The sequence below is a fragment of the Symphodus melops genome (assembly GCF_947650265.1).
Source record: "Symphodus melops genome assembly, chromosome: 2".
Classification (NCBI taxonomy): Eukaryota; Metazoa; Chordata; class Actinopteri; order Labriformes; family Labridae; genus Symphodus; species Symphodus melops.
In genome coordinates, this window is record NC_136692.1 from 12,080,717 (window position 1) to 12,107,913 (window position 27,197).

The window sequence follows — 27,197 nt, forward strand, 5'->3', positions numbered from 1 at the left end:
CCTGACCTGAATTCAATTAAAGCTTTACAGGCAGATCAGAGGGGAGGCTTAGAGGGAGAGAAAGAAAAGGCTGTTTCAGATACGGAACATTGTCAAGGACAAAAAACTGGGCAAAAGAAAGTCATGCAGGCGAACAACATTTTGCACTTTGCATTCTGACACACAAGCTTAATCTGTTCCCTCCCCGAACACACACATACACACACAAAACCCATAGGTCTTGTTCGTTTACTCAGCCTGTGGGCAAATGTGACTTTAATGAGCCGTTGCTGAATGGACATTAGGCAGAGATTCTCACTCTGCTGCTGGACTGCCAGCTCCAGCAACCCCCCCCCCCCCCCCCCCCCCCCCCCCCCCCCCACACACACACACACACATACACTCTGGCATTTTTTGGCAGCCACTTCACAGCATGGTGTTGCGTTTAGTCGTTAACCACATGTTCTAGGAACTGAATGAAGACCTTTGCTTCTCCAATTTTCTAGTGTATTCATTTAGTTACAATAAAATGGTTTGTTGTAAAGGAATACAGGATACAAACTGAGTTCTGCATGCGGGGAACAGGAAAGAGGATCCATGATGTCAGAGCCCTTTTTTGAAATTGAAGGTGTCAAATCTTTTGTTTTTTTACATGCGATTTTTTTTTATATGAATGGTAATAAAATGAGCACTTTCAAATGGCCTGTCTAGTTTATGTTAAAAAAGAACTTTTCATTATTGGTTGGTCTGATCAATGCAATATGCATCAGAATTTACAAGTCACATTTTCATCATTTCATAAGTCTGAGGGTTTTTTATCTGACACACAATTAAATAAGCACACCGCCAAACCAGAAACATATAGCCCAATAACCAAATACACCACTTTCTTCATCATGTTGTCCAGTCCTTTCACTCCGCCCCCTCAGAAGCTGTCACTTTGCCGAACGTAACTACTGTAGACAAGGCAATCAAGACTTTGCCATCTATTTGGCTTCTTTTTTCACTTCATGTGTGCTCCTATCACAGTAGCGATAATTCCGATATCACCTGAAGGCGGCAACAGCATGCAACTCCACCTGAACCGTCGTGAAAGAGATGAGCAAGGCAATCCGTAGCCTACAGCTCTACTGTGTGAAGCCACCAAGTGGGATGACTGTGAGCGGAGCGAAACAGAAGGCTCTGAGCACCGAGAGGGACTGAGTAGGAATACAAACTGACGGATCCTTACAAACAGAAGCCTCCCTAACCAGAGAGATGCTTTCGAAAAATATTTACCAAAAACCGCAAGGATTTATGTGAAGTTTTGGAGCGGCAGCCGGCGATCATCCAGCTGGTGTGGTGAGTATCTGAGTCAAATTTGAACACATACGGCTCGTGGTTTCACTTCAAAGGGGGGTAAAAGACGACTCTTTAAACTTTGTGTTCAACTCATAGTATCTTTAAGAAGGCTTCGAAGAATAGTGCGAATGTCTTTTTGACTTGTGCCAGACTACAAAGTGCGCAAAAGCGCACACTTAATGCGCGCACATGCAAGCAATATCTGCAGAAGTTGACAAGTTATCAAGCTGCATGCAGTACGGGCTTTCTGCAGGCGCACCAGCTGAATCACTGCAGTCCGGGAAAGAGCAGTGAGACAGCGCCATCAATCGCATGGCAGCCATACTCCTGTAGCTCCTGAAGGAACGTGGTACATCTTTGGTCCGAGAGGCAGACTGCCCGTCTTTGAGAGGATGGGGGTCGATGGGACCAGAGTTTGCATGTCGAATGAACCTCCACCAGCAGTCAACCGGCTCTAATGCCACAATACAAACCCTGGGACACTGCTGGGCACTATAGTCTTACCCAGAATAAAACACAACATATCATTGAGAGTAATGAGAAGGGGATAATCTCCTGAATTGATGTGAAAACTGATGAAATGCAAGAGCACGCGAAAGGAAGTTTACATTTGGAAGTATTATAAGCCTATATTTATCATCTTTTTGGAAAAATAGTTTCTTCTCATCTTTGCGCTGACAACAAAACTATGATGTGAATCGACGGTTCATTTTTCAACAAGGGCAGCATAAATGAACGTCTAATTGCAGATGTCTCTGCAACTATAGTGTTTGTTGCCTTGCCATAGCTTGAGGTCACACTAAACTCACTTTTTTGTAGCTCTTTTTCAACAAATAACCTGATAACTAGGCTATATGAATTGGTTTGGCTTGCAGCTGTAAAGCCGGATATTGGATTAAGGTTAGTCCCAGTTTGGCTGAACAAGGGTTTGCCTTTTTCAAGGACCTTCTCTAACCTCGGGGAACTGTGTTAAAATGAGTGCATTGTATTGATAAATAGAACTTGATAAAGACAGATATTTGAAAGCTAAAGTCCTTTTAGTTGATGAAAATAATTCACAGTTACAATTCAAAATAGGCTAAGCTTCCATTTTCGCCCTAAAACATACATTGTTATAACATGCAATTTGAGTAAAATATAACTAATTATTTGCATGAAGTCCTATAGGCATATAAACCCTCGGATTAGATTAACAAATGTTCACAGTTTTAGTATTTTCAGCAAAGAGACGCCAATTAGGCTATAGACTAAATCAACGACCTGTGTGCTATTTATAGGTAAAGTCAGTGTTTTAGGTTTCTTTAAGCACAGAAATTCACAGTAAGGTCCTGGGTTCACAGCGGAAAGGTTTTATCCGGCTGCCAGCCGGTAAGTAGATCCGGACGTGTGCAGCGCGGAGAGATACCAATAGCTCCAGTGTGTGTGTATGTGTGCGTGTGTGTGTGTGTGTGTGTGTCTGTGAGAGAAAGAGAGAGAGAGAGAGAGAGAGAGAGAGAGGCTGCTTGTGTGCCTGCTTGCCTGGTGGTAGATGGAGTAACGGAGAGGAGACGAGTCCACGTATTACCATGCCGAGATTTGGACTACATAAACTACATGCAAAACCTCCAAATATGCGAGATTAATAAAAGAAGAGGTAGGTTAATAATTGCCCGTGTAAACGGCAACTTTTTTGCCATTACGCGTCTTCGCTTCAGCATTGGTACACATTTGAAAAAGTTGGGAAAGGTTAGCTCTCGCTTTTGTGAACGGCGAAAGAAGGCAGGCGCCGCTTCTCTCAATGCTTCAGAGAGAAGTTCTGCCTAAACGAAACTATTCGCTTAATGTCGTTTTCTGTCTATAATTTAAACGGACTGTACTTTTTTACCCATTTTTGTTGCAATGTCTTGGCATGTGAGTAAGTGTCTTTTCAAGCGTGTTGGTGCTCAGCGCGAGGCTCTCTGAAAGTGAACAGTTTGAGTTGGGGGATGGGGTCAGAAATGAAAATGCACGGAGGTCTCTAAAGTTAATTTCTTGAAACATTTTCGTCGCCTTGAAATAAAAGCTACGGGTAGGAGTTTTCGGACAAAGTGAAAGTAGCTAAAGTCGATGTTTTTGTTGTTGTGTGTGTGTGCTAATAAGGTCGCAGAAGTTGTGATTTTCTCTGGAATTTTTTTTTTACAATGGTCGCACACAAGCAGATGGTTCTTTTGTACCTGCAGGCTAGAATGGGATACTTTCAGATTCAAGGTACATTAAACAACGACGAGCTCTGTTACTTATTAACCCAACATAAAGCAGTAGTATGCAGCCTTATCCTTGTAGGGGTTATTTTTTTGGCGTGCGAAAAGTACAGGTTTTTTTTTTTAAAACAAATACAAGAATAGGCTACTCCTGTGTGGCATCGTCTTGCTTTTATTTGTCTTTGGACGGACTCATAGGCAGCTCGAGACGTCGTAAAGCGGCTGTTAATGAATAAATGTGCAATTTCAAAGCAGTTTCATTGTAATATGCTCCTGTGATTGTGGCACTGACGGTAATTCGATAAGAGATAAGAGTTATCTGTTAATGTGTAGCTGCTGATGTACTTCATTACCTCGCTGTTGCAAGTTAGGTGGTTAAAATTAGACTTTGAAATCCTAAGGTGCAGAATTGTAATTTATATTGCATGCTTAAACAAGAGATAAAGAAAGCATTATTAAATATGCAGTCTGGGTCTGATAATGTTTCTGCATTAAAGGGGAAATTGAATGATTTGCATTTTTTTTTACTGCCAGTTCTTTCACTGGGCTCATTAAGTCTGTGTTTAAATCTGGCTTCTTCTGTTGTGAAGCTCTTATAGTGTGCAGACAGGGGACGCAGCAGAAAGCACAGCTTTAGATCTCCTCACCTGACTGACTTCACCGCTTTCATCTTATTTCCACATGGAATCTACAGTATGTGTCTATATATCAGCACGGCCATCGTTCGTCGTGATATTCAGAGGAGTCTGGGACAGTGCACAGTGAAGAAAGGAGCAGGTTAAGGCATTAGGAAGACTTTGTTTGTGTCTCTGTAACTCTGGGTTTTTGCTGCTTCCTTGGAAAAGAGGTTCTTATTCTCAATGGGACGAACCTGGTTAAATAAGACAACAAATCTTTCCATGGGAGGTGATGGGGGGAAATGTGCTAATTTTTTCATTCCTACTTTTAATGCCTAATGTATATTTGATCCTAACGGTCAATTTTCTGTGTCTCCAGGTTGTTCTGTGAAGATCACGGTACGATAATGGGGAAGCACTTGGTTTCACTGCTTGTGCTGCTCCTGCAGCTGCTCTGTGGCTGTGCAGGGAACCAAAGGACGGTCGGGGCAGCCTCCATGCAATTCACCCACCCTGTTTACAATGCCACCATATACGAGAACTCTGCTGCTAAGACTTACCTAGAGAGTCACAGCAAGATGGGGATCTACATCACAGACCCAACCTGGGAAATACGGTACAAAATCATCTCTGGGGATAATGAGAACCTATTCAAAGCAGAGGACTACCTGCTGGGAGATTTCAGTTTTATGCGAATAAGGACCAAAGGAGGCAGCACTGCCATTCTGAACCGGGAGGTTAAAGACCACTACATGCTGACTGTAAAGGCGTCAGAGAGGAGCACTAACTTTGAGTGTCGCACAAGAGTAAAGGTGCAGGTACTGGACACCAATGATTTAAGGCCTCTCTTCTCGCCCACATCCTATAGCATCTCTCTGCCTGAGAACACGGCCATACGCACCAGCGTGGCCAAGGTCACAGCTACGGATGCAGATATTGGTACGAATGGAGAGTACTACTATAGCTTCAGGGAGTGGACGGACATGTTTGCAGTTCACCCAACAAGTGGCGTGGTGACGCTGACCGGCAAGCTTGACTACTCTGAGACAAAGCTGTATGAGTTGGAGATCCTCGCGGTGGACAGAGGGATGAAGCTGTACGGTAGCAGTGGATTCAGCAGTATGGCCAAACTCACAGTGAGGGTGGAGCAGGCCAACGAGCACGCACCTGTAATCACTGCTGTAACCTTAGCGCCCTCAGACGCAGATCACGACCCCACCTATGCCATTGTGACAGTCGAAGATAGTGACCAGGGACCAAATGGAGAGATAGCATCGTTGAGTATTGTCGCTGGTGACCCTCTTCAGCAGTTCAAACCTGTGAGAACCAGCCCTGGGAGCAAGGAGTATAAAATCAAAGCTGTCAAAGAGGTAGACTGGGACAGCCAGCCTTTTGGATACAACCTCACTTTACAGGCGAAAGACAAAGGCAGCCCCCCTCAATTTTCCTCCGCTAAATTGGTACATGTCACCTCGACACAGTTCAAAGTGGGCCCTCCTGTATTTGAAAGGGCCGTTTACAGAGTCAATCTGAGTGAATTTGCCCCTCTTCACACACCTGTCACTATGGTAACAGCCGTGCCGAAGTACCCACAGCTAAAATACTCTTTTAGACACAAATCTGACAAGAACAAATTCACTATCAATCCAGATACTGGCTTAATCAGCACGACAGGACCAATCAATGCTGACTTTGCCTCGAGATTTGATCTAGATGTGATCACCAGTGACAAAAAAGCGGCCACAAGAGTAATTGTTGATGTGATTGATGTGAATAATAATGGACCAGAGTTTGAGCAGACATCCTACAAGGCCAGTGTTGACGAGAATGTAGCAATAGGGACCAGTGTGGTTACAGTTAAAGCCACCGATTTGGACAAAGGAGAGAATGGCTATGTGACCTACAGCATTACCAATGTGAGCCCTCAGCCATTCGTCATCGATTACTTCTCTGGTGTCATCAGTACTTCAGAGGTTATGGATTATGAGCTCATGCCAAGGATTTATAATCTTAAAGTCAGGGCATCGGATTGGGGAGCCCCTTTCCGGAGAGAAGTGGAAGCATCGGTCACCATCACATTAAATAACTTGAACGACAATAAGCCTCTGTTTGAAAACGTAGACTGTGAAGTGACTGTGCCGAGAGATCACGGCATTGGAGAGCAGATTACAACAGTATCTGCCATCGATGCTGATGAACTGCAGCTCGTACGGTATTATATTAGAGCTGGAAATGATCTTGATCTGTTCGAACTGAACCCAAGCTCTGGCATGCTTTCACTGAAGCACACGCTGAGTGAGGGAGAAGCAGCGAAAGTGTCCCATCACAGTTTACAGATCATTGCGACGGACGGCGAGCACGAGACTCACCCTATGATCATGAACATAACTGTCATCACGGCACGCAAGCCTGTCCAGTTGAAATGTGTTGAAACTGGTGTTGCTACTATGCTGGCCGAAAAGCTACTCCAGGGCAGCAAAATCCACACTCAAACTGAGCCGGATGACAACTTAATGGACGTTCACTCAGTCAACCGTTACTCTCCGCAGTTCGCAGACTCTTTCCCCAGTGTTATTGAAGTCAAAGAGGACCTCCCTGTTGGGGCCCGGATTGTCCATTTAAGTGCCACAGACTCAGATAGTGGCTTCAATGGGAAACTAGTGTACGTTATCTCTGGGGGAGACACAGAAAGCCGCTTCATAGTAGATATGGAAACTGGTTGGCTTTTGGTGTATTCGCCTCTCGACAGGGAAACGACGGACTATTACAACCTCAACGTTACAGTTTATGATCTCGGAATACCACAGAAATCCTCATCACGCCTCTTGGGTGTTAAGATTTTAGATGCAAACGATAACAGCCCCCAGTTCTTGCAAGAAATGTACTCGGTTGAAATAAGCGAGAACACACCTGTTGGGACAGAAATTATCCAGGTGGATTCCACTGACAAGGATCAAGGACATAATGGGGTCGTGAGGTATTCCATTTTGGGAGGAACCAGTCATTTTGCGATCAATGAGGAGACCGGCGTTGTGACTGTGACAAAGCCGCTGGATCGCGAGCTTCATCCGATTTATGTCCTGAAGATCGCTTCACGTGACCAGGCTGTGAACGAACCACAGCTGGTGTCCACAGTGCCACTTAAAATCACCTTGGAAGACGTGAATGATAATCCACCTAAATTTGTACCCCCAAATTATCGCGTGAAGGTTCGGGAAGACCTCCCTGTTGGTACTGTGATTATGTGGCTAGAAGCTCATGACACTGATATTGGACCTTCAAGTCAGGTACGATACAGCCTCATTGATAACGGTGATGGGAATTTTGAAGTGGACAAACTTAGCGGCGCTCTCCGGATTGTGCAAAACCTAGATTACGAGACCAAGCAGGTGTACAATCTGACAGCTAAAGCGAAAGACAAAGGGAAGCCAATGTCCCTGTCATCGACCTGTTTCATTGAGGTGGATGTTGTGGATGTTAATGAGAATCTGTACAGGCCTCTGTTTCGATCGTTCGTCGAAAAGGGATTTATAAAAGAGGACGCACTCGTTGGGACTTCCGTGATGACCGTAACAGCCGAGGATGAGGACACGGGTCGAGATGGAGAGATTCGATACTCAATACGAGATGGATCTGGCCTGGGGATATTTACCATCGATGAGGAAACTGGTGAGTGTCTTTTCTCTTTGTCACTTTCTGAGAAGCCTGTGATAAATCCTGAACAAGGCAGCTTTTTTTTTTAATGAATTTGCATAGGGAATGTTTCATGCAGTTTGAGTTTGTCCAGCCGTGCTGCTTTGTGGACCAATGAGGCAAAGGAAGTCTTCCTGCAGAGAGCCAAGGTTTTGGAAGAATTGACAGCATGAACAGATGGACTAGCTGTCTGTCTGACATGCATGGTCATTGCTGAGCTATGCTCTCAGACATAAGTCCATTTAACAATAGTTCCAGTTGTAAATTGGCAATATCTGTTGGACCTTAGGTTAAAAAAGTTTAATTGCATTCTTATACCAGCCTATTTTCAATACTCTAGGCAGGATTTGCTTGAGGGTTTCTTATTATTGTGCAGAAAAAAATGTTAATACTTACCCAGCTGCTCAGAATGAGTCTAACAGCTGACTCAAATTAGCTCAAAATAAGCAGTCTGGAATTCCAGGAGTTCCTGCCCAAAACCTAGCAATCACCTGACTTGGATGTTTTGCACTTGGCTCGCTGCCCCCTTTAAAAAAAAAATGCTAACCACATTCCAGTGCTGCTTAATGTGACTTTTCCATATTTTTAAACGAAGTTTCTCTCTGAATGATACATATTTAATGTCTAAATGGGGCGGTGAAACTTAATGCATAAAACATTGATTTCTCTGGGCACATGTAACCTCAAAGGTTCAAATCTGCATAATAAAGCTGGAAATGAAATGTTTAACTCTGCCACTGACTTTTACTGTTAAAAACAGGCTTTAATCTCCACTTTATGTTTATTACAGATCAGATATGTGTATTATTCATTAAGTTGACAGGAAGTCTCCTCAGTGTCTCTGCAGGGAAAGACATTCTTCTGCTTGGTAAATTTAGCACAGGAGATGAGTCTGTCGTGCAGGCCTTGGTGTCAGCTGTGGTGTGTTTGTGATTGTTTCTGTGGTCGTGCTTGGGTGTCTGATTTGTAATAAGATCGCGTTTTATGAACAGAGATGCAGAGATATTTAACGCTTGACGGCCTCTGCTTTCATGGAAGTATGCTGGGCTATTCTTTGTTGTTGTTGTTCAGTGTCTTCCCGTCTGAATTTTCAATGAACTGTTATTGAGGTTACATTTAGCAAAAGGATTGACTTCCATTACTGGAACAACCGTCCTGATTGGGCTTCATGCAGACCAGCTAGTCCACGCCTAACTCCATAATCTGAGTCAGGTATATTCATGGAGCCAGGCTTGATCTTTCCCATAATCCCACAGGGCCTGTATTTAGTGAGTGTCTGGAGGTGCAATGATGTGATCAACCAGGGTGGGGTCCTGTTATTATGGATTACATCTGAGGTCAGTAAACAACTAAATAAAGCCAAGGTGGCAGTGCCCCTCCTATGATTTAACAAGATGAAGGGTGCGGTTCTTAAGGCTACCATATGCATTTAGAATATTTGCTGCTGAGAGGAACATGTAAGCATGGCTTCACACCCTACTATATACTCAGTGCTGCAGCTGCACGTAGTGAATCGAAACCAGAATGTTTTAAAATGGTTTTAAAGTAGAAATCAAATGAGAAGGTGGTGAGTGGGTAACATTCCTGGAGACACACATTTTAAGTTATGAGTTGTTTTTTAAGAGTGAGAGTCGAGCAGACTGCTTAGTTCCCTTTTGTTCTGTTTAATGCTTGTTATTTTAAACTCATCTATTCAAGTGTATTGTTGCTTTATTCATCACACTATAAATCACTGCTCCTCAGCTCGTCCTATTAGCATCCAAAAAACAATCCAGTATCTGAAATTGTACTTAGTGGCTAACTAAGTGTTAGCATGGAAAGCATCAGTGTGACAGGATCGTGAGTGATTCCCACAGAGCTGGTCTCTAACATTTCTGAACAAAGGTTGTATTTTCGAAAACGCAGCGCTTGCTACCCACTTGACTGGCGATCCCAAAACCACACGAGGAACAATGAACGTATTTGTTGTGACACTCAGAGATGAAATTTAAACATGCTGTGTGCTCTTGCGGTTTGTGGAATGCTGTCCTGTTCTCATTTGCATCAACTTAAAGAAAAAAAAAACTTTTGTGAGCAAGCCCAGTCTTCAGATATGGTTTCGTTTCCTTCAAGCTGCTCAGGGAGGCCATGGCAACTGTTTGTCCAGACATTCTCTATGTTATTAAAAGCTCCTTGGTCACTGGCTTGGTGCCATCTTATTTTAAACGTTCTATTATCAAGTCTCTTTGCTGGGCCCATTCCCAAGCTGTAGGCCAAAAGTACCATTTCTTTCTTTTATAGATAATGTTTGGTAAAGATCACGAGATGGAAGACGAAATTGGACCTTAATGACTGGAATAAACGTTGATATACGAAAATAGTTCAGCATCTACAGGGTAGTATGGATATTTTAAGTCTTGCTGTAAACCCTGATATATCATTACAAGAGAGATTTTAGATCCTTCCCTCGTCGTGTTTTTACTTCATTATGTCCATTTGTTGCTGGGTAGGAGAGACTTTAATTTTGAGTTCTTGTATGTCTTCTGTGGTTGGCTACAGCCGTTCATGTTGCTGCCCTGGAGGTCAACTGATATGGCTTTTCAAGGGCTCATGCCAAGTTTAAAAAGGCAAGTGTGGAAAATTGCGCCGACGTGATGGATTTTTTTTTACCCATTTCCCATTAAGAAAGGCTCTGCAGCTGCTGCTCTTAAACCATGGAAAGCAATTTTTAAAGATGTTAGCACTCCTTGTCTGGACTCACACCCTCAGCTGATAGCAGGGCTGTGGAGTAATCCAATGCAGCACTGCGCACAGAATGTGGGTCAGTAGTTAAGATAGTTGTGAGGATTATAACTCTTTGTACAGGGTCTACCTATTCGATATAGCCAGAGAAGCATTTACCTATGAAGGGTTCAGCTCATTTTTTATATAGTTAATACAAATATGACCATCCGTTTTCAATAAATGAAGTCCACGAACCCATCTGAGGTCATCTTCCAATTCTTATCAAAACAGATGAGCTATAAAATCATTCTTATCATCGTAAACTCAAGCAAGTTTCAACTCCATAAAACCCACCTGACTCACATTTGAACCGACACACCTTAGCTCAGGCACGTTAAAGCAGTGAATAAAGGTGAGGGCACGTTATAATGACTAATCTTCTTCTCATTTCCTGTCGTCTGGGATCCCTCATCGATCAAAAGTAAAGTTAGACAATGTGAGAAATATGGCGATGAAGGGAAGAAAGCAACCTTGACTGGAGGCTTCTTACCACATGACTGGAGGCTTCCTTTACATTAGCCTTTGCATATCTCAGTAGTGTTCATTGTACAACAGTCTGTCCTTTTCAGATTTATATCTTAATTAGAGTGACATAGTCGTCTTTGCATTTTGTTACAGTCAGGTGGAACTCAAGGGTATATTTAGTCTCATTTTAGTCTGTGTGATTTTCGTCTTATGTGAGTGAAAGTTTAAGTTATAATTTTCTCGGAAGGTTTCATGATACTTAACTGGATTTGTCAGGAAACTGTATTTGTCTCGCCTGCCAAGACTGTAATAATAAGTTAGAAAATACCAAACTCTGTTTAGTTGTTTTGGCTACCTCAAACTGCTCGGCCTGGTTCAAAAAAAAAAAAAAAAGATTGCGTGGCTCTTTATATAATGTGGATAACATTGAGCTCATTCAGGTTGTCTGCTACAATACAGAGAACTCTTTTTCCTCATCTTTATTCTTTGTGTTACTTTGTGCTCGGGCTGGGCATCTGTGGGTGTCTCACGAGTTATTGTTGTTCAGCTTCTTCCCATTTGAATTGTCGATGGACTGTTATTGAGGTTCCTAGAACAGCCGCTCTGATTGGGCCTCACGCAGACCAGCTAGTCCATACCGAACTCCATATTCTGAGTCAGGTATATTCATGGAGCCAGGTCTGATCTTCCACATAATCCCAATTCAATTCAATTTCGATATTTGGGGTCACATGATTCAAAACGATTCTGGCACCATGGCCAAGGTCTATTTTTGAATTAGTGTATATTTTAGCATTTACTCCAGTGATCTGCCAGACTGGCTGAATTCTTGCTCCTCTATTTGCCATTCTACTGATTTTAAGAGCTAGCCTTAGCACTTAGCAGGGACTAACTGATTGGCCCTCCTAAAAAAAACAACAACAGTTTTTGGTAGTTATGAATCGATTTAAAATCTCAGAAGGTAACAATCTTGACTTTTACATAAACAATTTTTTTAATCCACCCTTACTTTTTGCTGTCTCTACGCTTACCATTAAAATGTTCTCTAAGTTTGAAAGAGAGCTAAATGTGAAGACGGCTTGTATCTCCGGCTGCAGGCTCGGGGGAGTAACGTGTGGTGATGATGTCTTTAGGGTTCGAGTTGAAGAGCTAACAGCAGTCGTGTGCTCAGCTCTGCATTTGTAGACAAAAGACCCCCGGTCAATTCAAATACTGGTTAACGATCTAAAGTATAGGAAGGAATGTTTGGCATTCTGGCACTTAAAAAGGGTTCATTAGGTACATGTCGAGATGGAACTTTATGAATTAGATCTATTCATCTATATACTCGGGAGTATTCTTCTTATCCCTTGATCTTCGAGTTAATGTAAGCTAATGCTGGTCAAAGGCAGAACAATGTAAGTGTCGTCACTTTAAAGCACCTCAAGGCCATGTTACTGCAGCTGTAATGGTCAGGAGATGGACACGAATGACTTTGAACGAACCTTCAAAGCAGATTCTGTATCTGAGAGAGAGTGAAATCTTCCAGCAAAGAAGGTGAGCAGCCGAGAGTGTGTTGAGTCAAGATTGGACACAGATGCTGATTGTATAATGTATGCAATGCCCTTTTTTGTCAGATAATGTATTCATTGCCCTTTCACTTGAAGCGGCATGCAGCCAGTGCTGTAAATGTGCCTCGCTGAAAAGCAAATGAAACAATTTGACGCATAATGACAACGTCCTCCATAGTCCTCGAGCTGTCTTCCGCTTCCACTAAGTAATTGCGTGTAACTTCACTTATTTTAACTCAGTCCTTTTGTTAAGGAAACAACATTCTTGACAGTGATGAGAAGATTCTTCTGTTTTTTTTTTTTGGGGGGGGGTCTGTCTTTTGGTATCAAGTATAGTTTTCTAAAAGTTTCTGCAGTTGCCCTCTCGCTCCCTCATTTTCCGTTCAGGGCCTACAGTATATGTTTGAGATAAAAGTGGGGACTGCTAAGTGGCACATGATTCCAAATACTCTTTGCTTGAGCGCTGTTACCGTGGAGACAGGACCAGGAATGTGCAGAGGGACGCAGTCGATTGTAGGTTGCTAAATGAAAAACACACTTCCCCCGGTTAAAAGTATGTTGTTCTCTCAGTCCATTAAATCTTTTTAAAGAAACGTTTGAGGCTGCCTCGTGCAAAGGATGCGCCTCATTGTGTGTTAATTGTTGTCATGCTAACACTCCAGTGAATTAGATCTATACTTTCTGTTTCTGTTGATGCATTGCCGATTTTACACTTTGAACATAGTGTCTTTCACAGATGGCCACACGGGAAGTTCTGAATTATTTTACAATAATGAAATGTGCCTTCATGAATATTCAAAAGGTGTATTTTTTGTATTAATCTGAAACCACCAGTGCCTAACAGAACTGCCTTTAAAGAGAGAGATTATACCATAATGTCATAGAAACGACAGTAACGCTGGGATATTTGAACCACAAGGCATCCTGGATTCTTCTCCGGGGGCTCGATCTCCTTCCCAGTGAAATCGTGTTGAAAGTATAACCGTATGCTCTCATCCTTTTAATAAAAATCCAAGCAAACATTTTAAGCATTAAAATCTAATTTCACGCTGTCTGAAACAAAAAAAAGTGAAAGTCCTGATCATAAATACACTCAGGTAAGGATGGAGGGAGAAACAGTTTAATGTACAAAATTGTGATTCTTATCTTCTGAGATTTTAAACAGATTCATAACTTACTTTTTTTTTTTTTAATTTATGGTGGGGGCTAATCAGTTACTTCCTGCTAAGCGCTCAAGCTAGCTCTTTAACTCACTCAGAACTTCCGCCAGTCACACAGATAACTGGAGTAGATCCTGAAATATGTACTCATTCAAAAATAGACTTTGGATGATGAATCTGAAATAGACTCTGAATGGAATCCTGGGGTTGAGGTACACAAAGGGAATCTACAGAAAACTACAGTGTAGAAAGCTCGATATACTGAGAGGGATAGGTTCATAGAAATGAACGGGGATAGGCTCCGTGTTCCCGTCTAATTGTCATCAGAAGCACATGCAGAGAGCTCTTGGGGCCAAGAAGGTGGAGTACTGTCTCGTGAATAATGCTGTGATACTGAATCAAGGAGTATTGCTCTCAGGCCCGTTCAAAGGCCTTTCAGATAACACGGTTCCCGCTAACAATAGAAGCTTTGTGTCGTTAGCTAAGTCCCAAAAGCCATCTCAACTGGAATTAATGGGCAATTTTCTTTTAAAAATGGAAGAAAATACCATTCAGTCTTGCATCACAGAGATGTAACTGAATCAAAAGGTTTTTCTTTTTTTTTGGTCATGTCTTAAGGAGCACGCCGTCGGTGCTCAAATAAATCATTTTGATGTCTTCTTTAAACGTGGTTTTTAAAAAGGCAAAACACATTCTAAACTCATTTTCACTCCTGACAAAGGAATAGTTTTAGACCCCTCGAAGAAACACAAGATGCCGCGTCTGCCTTGCTGTAGAGAGTATCGGTGTTGTTCTTTGTCAGGCTGAGGAAGAATGGAGCGTGTCTTAAGTATCCTTTCCCCTTGAGCCAACTGTTGACAGCGATTGTTATGCCTGTACTGAATGTATACAGCACATGCACTGATGCGTAGAGATGAAATGGCTCACGGGCTCAATCAGTCAGGATTTTAAAAGAGATACAAGAGTCCTGGTTTTTTTTGTGTGATATTGGATCATCATTCTAATCTCTGAACCCTGTCCTGATGTGTTTTTGACCCCTGTGTGCACAGGCATTAATGTGAGTTAGAGAATCCTGGTGTCTACTGTAAGCATTAAATAATACATGTTACACATTGTGATTGCTTTAAATAATGTAAAATCTAATCATGCTACCAACCACTACAGAAAGCATATGTTTGTAAATCAAAATTGGATGTTCCAATGACAAATAATGTATACCCCCCCCCCCCCCCCCCCCCCCCCCCCCCCAAAAAAAAACCCAAAAAAAACAGCTTTCAAACAAGGTTTTGCTTTCGCTAGATTAACAAGTGCTGTTTCTCTGTCTCTATCAAATGTCAGTTACAAATTCAGACGAGTCAGCTAGTCTTAGCTTTAGAAATCCTTCTGGGAACAGTCTCAATTTATGTTCAGGACTGTTTCAGAAGCTTTTCTAAACTTAACACTGTGTTTGATTAGCTTTCTAGAAACATTACTTATTTGATTTAGCACAAATCATTAACACGGCTTTACAGGAATAACAGCATCTGCAGGCAAGCAAAGTCAAATTGGTTTTCGGAGTATTGCTAACGTTAGCAGTGCTAGCACCCCCAACCTTTGGTCCTCCTTGGAGGTTTGAGGTCTACATGCCTGTGCCGGTTATGCATTGCTCCAGTCGGGTGGTTTCCCCTGCAATTTATTTGACTTTAATGATAGGAACTATGGCTCTGTCTGCTGATCAGCTTTCGTCAACAGAAAACGGTCTGTGCTTTAAGACAATACAAAGACAATCGGACCCGGCTGGAGCTTTCAGCACTGCCATCTGCCTTTTTCTATGTTTAGTTCTTGGATTTGTCGGTCGCAGTGGGAAATTCTTTCACAGCTATGAAATCAAATCGTTGGCTCTCTCAGGAGAAGCAGTGTCACTCGCTGTGGATGGGATCGATGAAGGAAATACGGTCCTACTTCATTGAGAAGTTGTTAGACTTGTACCTGGGTGACAGTAGAGTCTCTGCTCTTCACTCCTTGACCCCTCTATCCCATCAACAGAACCTTCTGTCCTGCAGCTGGCCAAAGTAAGGCTTTGTTGCCTGGAGCTGTACAACTTGAGCCCTGACTTATACATTAGTGGCATGCAGCTTGTGCACATAGGAATATCCCCGAATCAAGTATTTACCACTAGGCTGCACAAAGAAATGTAAATCAATCAACCAACTAAACTCTTTTCTATTCGGATGAAAATAAAAATAAAAATCTACCTGTGTTTACTAAATGCTGTGACTAAGAACGCTGGGAGGGCTTCACGCTCTAACTTGGTCATAATGGATTGACAAGTACATTGTGCAAACCAGCCAAGTTGCAATTTAATTCAAAGGAATGGAAAAAAAGTCCATTTTGTGAATGTTGAACGATCTGAACCACTGCGCCCCGATGCACTCGAATCATGAAATCAGCGCTTCAGGCAAAGCTGTTTGTACACAACAATAAAACAAGATCCATACATTATTAACAGCAGTCATCTTTAAAGCATGGATCAGACGTCTGTGATTTTTAGGGGATGATGTGATATTCTGTCGCTGGCTAACGGAGCAGCTAGTTTATGTCTCTTTCCATCACATCAGACCTCACAACCTGGAGGTGGAATTTGAAGCATCCTGCCTGTGCTGTGGACAGAAAGGGTTGGGGAGAGAGAGAGAGAGAGAGGGAGGGGGGAGAAAAAGCAGTGAGAAAGTTTATGTAAGCATGTGAGCTAGAGGCCTGTGAAGGCTGAGGAATGTGCGTCGGGGGTTGAGCAGTATTAACGGCGGTGGTTCAAAGCCTCTACTTTTTCACCAGCCGAATGAGCAAGGAGCACGTGTGTGTTGGTTGCACTTTTAGCTGCCATCACATAATCGCGGAAGTCGGGGTGATTGCTTAATGCTCAAATGCAAACTCCCCGAGTCATGGGAATGGAGAAAATCAACACGAGTCACCTGGATTTTACGCTCTTAACCTTGTATTGATATCATACACTATATTTGGTATGCTACTTTGTTTCACCAGATAACTTGTGACCTGCTGTGAACGGTTTAAAAGCAGCTCTTCCAAAGCAAACGTCACCCTCTCTCTTTCAAACTTGTGGCACGCTCGCACCTCCACGTCGACTTCCAGAAGAATAAAGTCGTCGTGAATCAGCACAGGATGTTGATTTTTAAACACACAGATGCGTAAAATACCTGTTGGCCTTGATCATTCGTAATCCACTGGCTGTCTGAAGACTCAAGCACTGTGCCACTGTGCTCAAGTAACTTTGAAGAAGAATAAAGCCAGAGGGAAAAGAAAGAAGCAAAAGGGGGTGGAAAAAAAAAAGAGCGCAGAAAGCAGATCTGGCAGAGGCTCCAGCCCGGTCTGTTTTTCTTTCTCTTGTGGCCTTAGGGCAGCTTTTTGCTTCTGCCTCAGTGGGAAGGCTACATATATGGGATGGGTGTGTCTTTCGTAATTCTTTAGATTCACCTTTCATGTGCTTTGTTTGTAACATTTCAGCCGCAGGCCATGGCAGATATCCTTTCATATCTGCTCTGTTCTACAAATATACCGTATAGGTTAAGGTTAGTTTATTTAAAGCTTATAGATTTATTTAACGACAAAAAGCTCTCTGGCTTTTTACTTCATAGCTCAAAAAGACCAACGGTAAAACTCCCCCTGAAGCTGCAGTCGTGTTCATATTGCAAGTTGTTCAAGTGAAAAATATAAAGTTATCCCCCGCATGCGGATAGATAAAAGGTTAAGAACTATGAGCAGAAGAGCATGACCCTGCCCAGAGTGGAATTGTTCTGCTACAGCGGTGCCAGTCAGTCAAAGAGAAGAGCACTCACGCATGGACGTCTCCTTGGCAGAGGCACAAGAGACGTCTCATACTTTCCCATTTGTCTCTCCTATTTTTTTTCCCGCCCCTCTCTCGTACTTTGTCTTCTAAGCTCACGTGCGTTGCAAGTACTCGACCGTGATTTGCTCCGACTGCACCTCCTCTCCTCACACCCAGCATCTCTAGCCATGACCACCCCCGCTCTTCCTCGTCTTCAGCGTTCTTTATTTCCAACCTTCTTTTCCTGTTAACTCCCTCTCTGCAGGTTGGGGGGGGGCTGGAACATTTATCCTCCTAACCCCGTTGTGTCTCTTTTGCAGGATTGCTCACATAAGCTTTGCATTTTTAATTCATGCCTAACGTTTGTAGATTCCTGCACATTTCCCCCCCCTTCCAGTAAGGAACTTAACTATCCACTGCAGATTATCAGTCTGATCATAAATTAGTCATTTCCCCGTTTTTTTATTTTTTTAAATTTTTTGCCGAAAAATATCATTTGTCATCTAAAATGTCTAAAGAGCTGTGTTTCCATCTTTAAGCCATTACTTTGATTATACAAAGTCACCTGATTTACATTCCTCATATACCGGCCAATGTTGTTTTTGCTGTGGGACTCTTGGCTTTTAGAAAACATTAGGGAGCTACCTCTTTTTCCCCTGCTTGACTACCTTTCTTATTACTTGCCTCCAGCTAAATTGAAAGAGCCATAATTCTGACTAATGACAAGAGACAGTCCCAGGACGGAAAAAAAAAAGCCCAAAAACTTAGGGACGCTAAAGCAAAGAGGGGCGGGAGAATAAATGAGCTGTGCCACCAAAATCATTCTCCTGTATTTGATTTTTTTTTTCTGCATTTTTTAGCAAGTTATCAAGAGTGTTAACTCGTCTCTGATTAAATTTGTCACAGCCCATGACACTCAGTGACGCTCTTTCATCGACGCTTATCAAGTTACCGAAGAGCAGGAAGTGGATAGTCTGTGTAAACTATATTTCAACCTTTTGAAATGTGTTTTTATTTGAATGGCCCCTCCTCCTTATCTGGGCCACTGGTGACTGGAAGTGTAATGGAGTCATCCCCATTATATCAAATAGAAGACGCCCATACTTACCCAGCAGGTGATAAGAGTGTGTGCCTGCACCATGCCTCACTTTTATTATTCTCAGATAATAAAAGCAAATGTAGCTTTAAATCTTTATGGAATGTATCGAGGCTACACAGCCGCAGAAAATAACAGAGACACAGAAAATGCTTGTTATTATTAAGGCTGTCTTTGTCTGAAAGATATGTGTGTTTATCAGGCGCCTCGTAGCCTCATAGCTTCTGCCACAAATAATAGGAGCACAAATACGCAAGTTATCCACATAATACTGTGGTATTTGATTATCTGCAGCTCCTGCCTCTGTTTTGTCCTGGGCGGACCATTCTTTTATTCTTTTCTTTTCTTTGTAAGTAAGGCAGAGTCAAATCCAGAATATAAGTCGCATCAAAAGATAAGGCCCGTTATGGGGGTCTCTCAGAGGGAAATACAAGTATTGTATTGATTGTTGTGTTTATTCAGCACTTAAGAAACACAACCAAAACTCTCCATTTACTGTCATGGATCATTTCGTCTGGTTAACAAACCATTCTCTCTCTGACTTCCTACATGGCCATTTCTAAAGTCCTGATCTGTTTAAACCAAGCTTCCCAAACTTTCGGGTCCCGACCCCATGCTGGGTCACATGACTTTTTAATCTATTGATAAATAAAGACTAGATTGTACATCTATCTCAAAAAAAAAAAAAAAAAAAAGCCTTCATGTGGTCAAAAATGAATGTTCACGAGCAGGACAGTAGGAAAACTATTACATGATTGAAAACAGATGAATTGTGCATAAAGCGGTGTGGGATTTGGATGTCAGGGTCGCCAGAGTTTGTTGATGTCAAAGTGGGGTCACGAGCTGAAACAAGGTTTGAATCCGCTGGTTTAAGCCATGTCGACTTAACAATCCTGCGAGCTAGCACGTTAACGTTGATGGTCGCGAGGGCCGCACTCGGGGTCAGGCCACTACATCCCTTCGCAGCTCTTTAGGTAAATGAATGTGCCCTCGTGTGGATACAGATGCTTAACATCATCAAATACCTCTCTTTGAATTTTGGTCTCACGAGTGTTTAGGACACTATCAATAACTAAATAGATGAGCGTCTTCTCAGTTAAACAGTTGAAACTTTTTCCTGCTTTGTGTTTTGAAATGAGTCACTTGATGTGTCTCGAAGCCATCGGGTATGTTACAAGACAACACAAGAAATATAACGGAACGACAAATCTTTAAAAACAGCGATGTTCTCATTTGTAACATGTTGCATGAGAGCCTTTGAACTGTCACCTTAAAAAACAACATAACAAAGATGCTCATTGTTTATAGCCACATTACTTTGCATCCTTTTCCATTTTTTGGCAGCTGTGATGCTTCCATAGAATGAAAGCAGACAGAAAATGGACCCGAAGTGTTTGACTTTGTACAATGGCTCAAAAAGACTCACGCCCATTTCGATGAGTCATTAGGACAACGTGCACTCAAACAGAAGGGGATTTGGTAAAACGGTTTGTGACAGCAGCAATTAAGTTATCATCGTAGCGAGGTTATCATTGAATCATCAGATGGCAAGCAAGCACATTGAGTAAGTCCTTGAACGAGCAAACCAAAACACATTGTCCATACAACCTCTGTCAGACTGAAACACCCGTCACCTATTTCAACACACAACACACACACACACACACACACACACACACACACACACACACTAACACACACACACTCAAGGGCACCTGGTGAGTGCTTGTAAGTGGGGTCGGTTGGAGATGAGAAGCACTTAACCAAATTCTTTGCTGTGAACTTTCAGAAAGAGAAAGACATTAATGATGTCAGCTAGCTTCAGACATTTTTTTTTTCTAAATCTGAACTACAGTAGACCGATTTCTGTGTCCGTTAGAAATGCATTGTTTTTACATTGAGCTAAAAGAAATTTCACATTCACTTGTTGATACCAAACGTACTCCACTGAGTTTATTGTTCATGAGAATATCACCGGTTTTGGTGCTTGTTTACACAAAAGCATCTCTCTGCTGTTTAACTTTGTTGTATAATGCATTTTTATTTATTTTTTTTGCATTTAGTTTGATATTTTCATGAATCCACTTTGTGGTCGCTTCAGATTGCCAGGCTTAACCATCCTCCACTCCTCCATTTAATCATCACACAACTCCCAGGCCTCTGAAAGCTCTTTTGTTTGCTCAGCTGAAGGCTACAGCCCCCACATGGCAGTGAAAAAAAAAGAAAAAAGAAAAAAGAAACGTCCCTGCCAGTGAATGTAAACAGAGAGCACTGGCTGGTTGTTGTTAATCTATCACCTTGACATGTTTCAGTCAGCGCAGCCTCAACCGACCCCTACATCTGTCTGTTCCGGGTCCACTGGTGTTCCAGCTTGTGTTCTGTTCTTTGCCAGAAAAATCGTTTTTTTTTTTCCATAGATCACCGATAGTGCAAGAAGAGCTCTGAGACTCAGGGAAAGTGTTGCAGAAAAAGAAAAAGAAAAGTTCCCTTAAATTTTTCAGAAATGTGTGCTTCATATTATTATTGTTGTTTTGTGTTTGTTTGTTCTTCAGTTGACTTTATCGTTTTACTCGCAAGCTTGAGAAAGAAAGAAACATTAAAGCTAAAGAGCTCATTTTCCTCTCTCTCCTCTCGTAGGCGTTATCCGGACACAAGAACTGCTCGATCACGAGACCACGCCTCACTACTGGCTCACCGTCTACGCCATGGATCGGGGCGTCGTGCCCCTCTCCACCTTCGTCGAGGTCTACATCGAAGTGCAGGACGTGAACGACAACGCACCGCAAACCTCCGAACCGGTCTACTACCCTTCAGTGATGGAGAACTCCCCCAAAGACGTGTCCATCATCCAGATCAACGCAGTGGATCCGGACGCCAAGGCCAGCGAGAAACTCACCTACAGGATCACCAGCGGCAATCCCCAGGGCTTCTTCGCCGTCAACGCCAAGACAGGTAAAATTGCTGCTAGTTCGATCGGAATTTAATATCTTCCATCCTTACGGAGGAGGAAAATGCCCTGGTTGAGTCAAGAGGTTTTACTGTGTATCAGGACAAACGTTAGCCTTGGAGATGTCCGTTAGCTTGACGACTTAAAAGACTTAAAAGAAGTCAGCTCTTAAAGCTTTTGATAGTTAGATGTCTTCCAAGTATAAAAAGTATCTAGAGATCAGACATTTTTGCTTTTCCACCACTGACTTATAAACTGCTTAAAAGGTCATGATCATAAAAGATAAATAAGTGCACCACATATTCAAATGATCCTTTCACACTTGGGGCCAAATTTTCTTTTTTTTTTTAAATGCACCATAGCTCCTGTGAGCTTCCTGTTCCTGTTCCTCCGAAAAGGAAGAGCAGTGTGAACACTTTTCTATAACCCAGGACACGAGTGGGTTGAGCCTACAGGGGTTTTTTCCACTCCAACACTCTAAAGTGTGTTCTCCTATGGTGCTCTGGAAATGGTGTGATGATTAATATTTCATTGGGTTCTTTTAAAGTTGCAGGAGCAGGCTATGTTTAGTTGAAGAGCGGAGAAATACTTGTAATAGGTGCAAAGTGAAGCTCCATGTACAGACAGAATCTCGGCGTGAAACGTACAGCTTTATTCTTGTTCTTGTTGACTTGTGATTTAACCTACTGAGAGCTATTTAGTTGATATCAGTTATTTAAAACACAAGAACAAAAACTGAACTTTTTTTTTTTTTTTTTTTTACTTTGTGTGCAAGTGCTCATTAGTCTGGAAAGAGGAATGTTTAGTGAGGCAGTTGCTCCAGTTCGTCCTCACTCACGTGTGTGGTCCTGTTTCTCAAGGTTGTCCCATCAACATTCTGGAGTTATTTTTGTTGGAAGTAGCAATGTGAATTTTCTGACCAAATAAGGATTCATCATGTTCAACATGTCTTCTCAAACTAAGCCTCACAGTAAGACTAGGCACTCCCAAAAGGACAGGAAAAGAAGAAAGACAAAATAAACATTACAGAAACAGGAAAGCCTTCAGTATGCGGACACACAAGGTTGGTGTGTTTTTTTTTTTTGGTCCACATGCTTGACAAGATTGGCATACAAATGCTGATAAGAAATCCTGTCTGCGAGACTGGAAAGGGAAAGGAGTGGGAAATTGAAAATTTATCTTCCAATAAAGCAGTCATACATAACGCTGCTTTTACAGGGAAGGTAAATCTTGAGCTGTGGGGAAAAATATCTTAACAATCGCTTTCGTCCTCAAGATAAACTCTGAGGTTTTTCAGCCTTTTTTAATGGGCCAGTTACGTTTGGTAATATTGGTGCCATAGCTGGAGAGACATGTTTTGATTTTTTTTAACTGATTGCAATTCCTTGTTGGGATTTTACATCTTCTCCCACCACAGAAGATTTATTGTGATATTGTCAGTTTTCTCCATAATCTACTGTCCAATTGATTCTTCCCTCTGATGGAAGCCCTCAGTAAACCTTCAGTTCATCACTTATTGAGTCCTCTCAGCCCACATATCTGAAGTAATTATTTCCTACTTCCCAGGATGACAAAGTTTTCATGAAGCTTATTGCCAAGTCCGCTGTGAGCAGAAAGTCTTTACAGGCTGTATCTTTTTTTCGAGGTGCCTTTCTGTCCTTAAGCTTCAGAAGAGCTGGAAGGGGGAAAAAAACTGTTTATGGAGGACGGTGAAGCATAAGGAGAAGAAACCTTTCATGCATATCAAAGCACGTTAAAACTTTAATCAGTGGGACACCAGAGCCCGTTGCGTCAGGTTCAACAAAGAAGGCTTTTAACAAAGAAAACATCGTTAAATCACTGCTTTGCCCTTTAGATTTTTCCGTCCTGGGTGTTTTTGAAGATTGCAGCTGAGAGTGGAGGAAGAAAAAAAAGTAGGTGAGGAGAGAAAACAAGAAGAAACAGAAACTTCCAGAACGGGCTTGTTATTTAGAATTGGATTGAATGTCTTCAATGATAATGCTTTGTTTTCTTTATCTGAGGTATTAAATGAGATCGAAATAGACCTGATATCTCTCCACATTATCAACCCAGTATGGCGTTCTCACCGCATATTATAGGTTTTTGAAAATGTTTAAATTTACAACATGCAAGTCTCTGTAATTACACATTCTTAAATTGCATTGGAAGCATAGGCCCTGACTTGGCATACCTACAAAGCTCTGCAGAGGGGTGGAAAGAAAAAAATGGAAAAGACGTTAAGGCCTGTGTTTTGTGTGTGGCTTTTTGGAACTTTGTTGGCTTGTGTTCCAAGCTAACTAGCTAGCCTGCTATCATGGGTAACAGCCTTGAGCAGCTTTTCCGAGCAGCTCGTCGAGCTTCAAACACATACGACGGCTTCACTTTGACGCCTTGGGTGGTGTCGGTTGCCCTTTTTTTTCCCCTTGCAGACCCACATTGGCTCCGTAAAGCCCAGGATGAAAGGCTTAGGCCTACTTCATTTCTGCCAAGTAAACAAGTCCTGCTGTTTTGTCTGTTCTCTGACTTTAGTTTGTCATTAAAGTGCAAGGCCAGCCCTTCTCTCTTGCACAGACTCTACTGCAATCCCACCGTCTGAGAGCTTAGAGCTCAACTGTTTTTGATACAGCTTGCTATTGAAGAGATCGAAACAGAAGACAAAACAAAAACAAAAAAAACGGGGCAGAGCGGTGTGGGGATTCAAATTGTGCCAGTCAGCTGGATATGAATTATGTGTTCTCAATCAGTGTGAGATCAGTGAATTTGAATAATGCTGCTGGTGTGTGAAATTTTAAAAGATGAACAAGAGCTCAGATGTTGGGTGGCACAGATCTCATCCCACCCACAGACATGACCAAGGCTGCTCAAGGCTCCTAAGACCTGATGTGATGGCTGCGCAGAATTGTGTCTCCCAGATAACTCGGATCACAACAGGCTGGGATGTGTTCGACAGACAGAAACATAATTGTATGTGTTGTGTTTAAAAATGTCATAAAGTAGTACTAAACAATTGAATGTTGCCCTTAGTTGGTGCAGGAGTTACTGGTAAGAGAAACAAATCATTACTATTATTTGTATTATTATTATTTTTATCAATTGATGCCCTTAATGCTTGTCCAAAGTTTTGTTTAAGTGGCCGCTTCCCACTAGCCGTGGCTCTATCTCGACTTAATGACTACTGCCAAACTGCTCTACGACCCAGATGTAAACAAGCAAGGTAGACAGAGAGCATCGTGTAGCGCGGAGCTGTGGCGGTATTGTGATTTAAAACACCGAGATAAAGAGAGTGGATGTTAGCCTGCAGTGAGGACTGAAGGCTATACCTGTTATCGGCTAGAATGCCAGTCAAATGCACTTATCTGATAACATAATCTGCTACCCGCATTAAATATCAACTCCCTTAGATAAATGATCGCGTTGGCGATAACGATCAACAATCTCATGTCGCTGGCAGGAAGTGGGATGATTAGCAAAGCCAGCAAAATGTCAGCAATCAGTGTTCTTTATCCCTCAAGTCGAGTCGTTGTTCAATTAGGACAGTGCACGTTAATCAACACATCATATTTAATATGAAACAACTCAAGCAGTTTTAGACACACAGTGGACATTTTTTTTTACATTGAACACAACAGAGAGGTAGGTGTACAAATAGCTGCTTAAAATGCAGAATTAAGCAGACACTTTGGGCATCAAAGAAGAGACAGATATTTCATATAGGCACATGACTGTTTTATTTGTAACCCATATTTGAGATTTTGGTTAAAGGTTAAGTGCTTGTCGCAGTCTCTGATAAACAGGGATCATTTGTCCTCTAACAGACCCCGACCTTTTGACGAAACTCAATTCTCCGTCTCGCCACGTTGAAGTCTCCTCTGGATTGTGCTCCCGGTGTTATCCTATTATTTTGCTTTGTCTGGATATAATCATTTAATGCTAAGGTGAGGCAAGTCCATCAGAAGCTTTAAAAACTAGTTGTTTTAAGTCCAGGTGTTGGTCTCGGTAAGGGATAAAAGTTGTAACCAGAACATCTGAAGCTGTCGTTAACAGATGTTGTACTTGGCTTTAGGTTTGGCATAAAAAAACGTTTGGTCTGCACATAAATGGGGACAACCAGCCCACTTGCTGTCCACTTTTAGTCCTCTTCTTTGTAACAGAGTTGTCAGAAAGCACTGAGCCGGGCCAGCTGAGGTGTTTGACATGAGTTGCCCACCTTTTCTGTTGAAGTGTGAACAATGTTCTCTACCTGGTGACTCACTCTCTCTCTGTCTTCTCTGAACGACTGTTGAAGTACCATTAAATGTTGGACTTTGAGCAAAACTCTTACGCCAGAACTTGTGTCAGGACAGGGCGAGCAAGCAGAACACGTAGTCTGAATACAGACACACTCACACAGGAAGTTTTCTTCTGTCTAAGCAAAGGAGAGAGGACTGGAGCAAAGATCACCGTGATAACCATCTTATCTGGAAAAGAGTCATTACTTCCTGCTGTGCCCATTCCACCTCTCCATGTGTGGCATTCATACTTTCTAACTGCTCTACCCTTGTCCTGTTAATTCTTGAGAGCATGTTTTGATCTGTCCATGATAACATGACACGTGATATCGACGCCTCCCCGTAATGATGGCGCCTATCTGTATTCGTCACCAGACACTTGGGTAGTTTTACCAAAAGCTTGCCAATAAATGATATTGGATGTCTTTACATGACTTTGTTTTTCCTTTAATGGCAGCTTTCACTCCTGTGGTTCAACCTTAAATGATGAATAATAATCCCTGGTGTGTTTTTTATGAAAGGACAGAACAATTTTGGCCCATCCTTATTTTCTTTGCCTGAAGCTAACTGCACATTGTCATCAACTGAAAATGAAATGCAATGGGTTTGTTTTGGCAAGCTTGGATACCTTCCACAGGTTTTATGAGCATTTGTCATCCCCGGAGGCTTGAATGAAAAGGTAAAGGGAGAACAGCCACGAGGACTCGCTGCTGCAAATCCTCCACTTTCTGTGGCGCACACAACAACTTTCATTTTTGAAGTAAACGCCACCTACACCCACCCACCCGCACACACACACACACACACACACACACACACACACACACACACACACACACACACACACACACTGCTGTTATCAGTGGTTTACCAAAGCCCCAACCACTATCAAGGGAAGTGAGATAGGAAATGGATACTTCCAACAACTTCCTAATGTTTCCGGTGAATTGGAGGCCAAACAATTGTCACAGCTCTCTAAAGAGATTGTGAGAAGAAAATGTGGAAATGAAAAAGAGCAGATTTTTTTCTCTTCAAACTTCAAAGGGTGGTCACGGTAGCTTGGTTGGCAAAGATTAATTTTAACTGCACTATCTTTGTAAGAAATCCAACCTGGGACCTTTGTGGTCCTTTGTATCCCTATGTGGCATAAATGTATGGTCTTTTTCAAAGAGTAAAGACGTCATATCGATTTCTAAGAACAAATGAACGAGATCTGAATTTGAAAACATTAAACTAACTAAACACTTCTTGTGAAGCCCATCTTCAGGAAAGAGGTATA

At 42.2% G+C, this 27,197-nt stretch overlaps 1 protein-coding gene across 9 annotated transcripts in view; it reads left to right on the forward strand.

Moving 5' to 3' along the window:
- Window positions 1-920: 920 nt before the first annotated feature.
- Window positions 921-27,197, forward strand: part of fat1a (FAT atypical cadherin 1a) — a 75,138-nt gene continuing 48,861 nt past the window's right edge. For 4 of the 9 annotated variants that reach the window (XR_013778600.1, XM_079337217.1, XM_079337216.1 and 1 more), the window contains exons 1-3: window positions 2,596-2,953; window positions 4,536-7,825; window positions 21,341-21,655. Coding sequence is in view for 8 of the 9 variants with exons in the window: in XM_079337217.1 (XP_079193343.1) it covers window positions 4,564-7,825; window positions 21,341-21,655 (3,577 nt within the window). In the remaining variant the exon portion in view is untranslated. Of the gene's footprint in view, window positions 1,321-2,595; window positions 2,954-4,535; window positions 7,826-21,340; window positions 21,656-27,197 lie in introns of those variants that run through there. The other 5 variants (XM_079337213.1, XM_079337214.1, XM_079337212.1 and 2 more) reach the window with 4 other exon arrangements.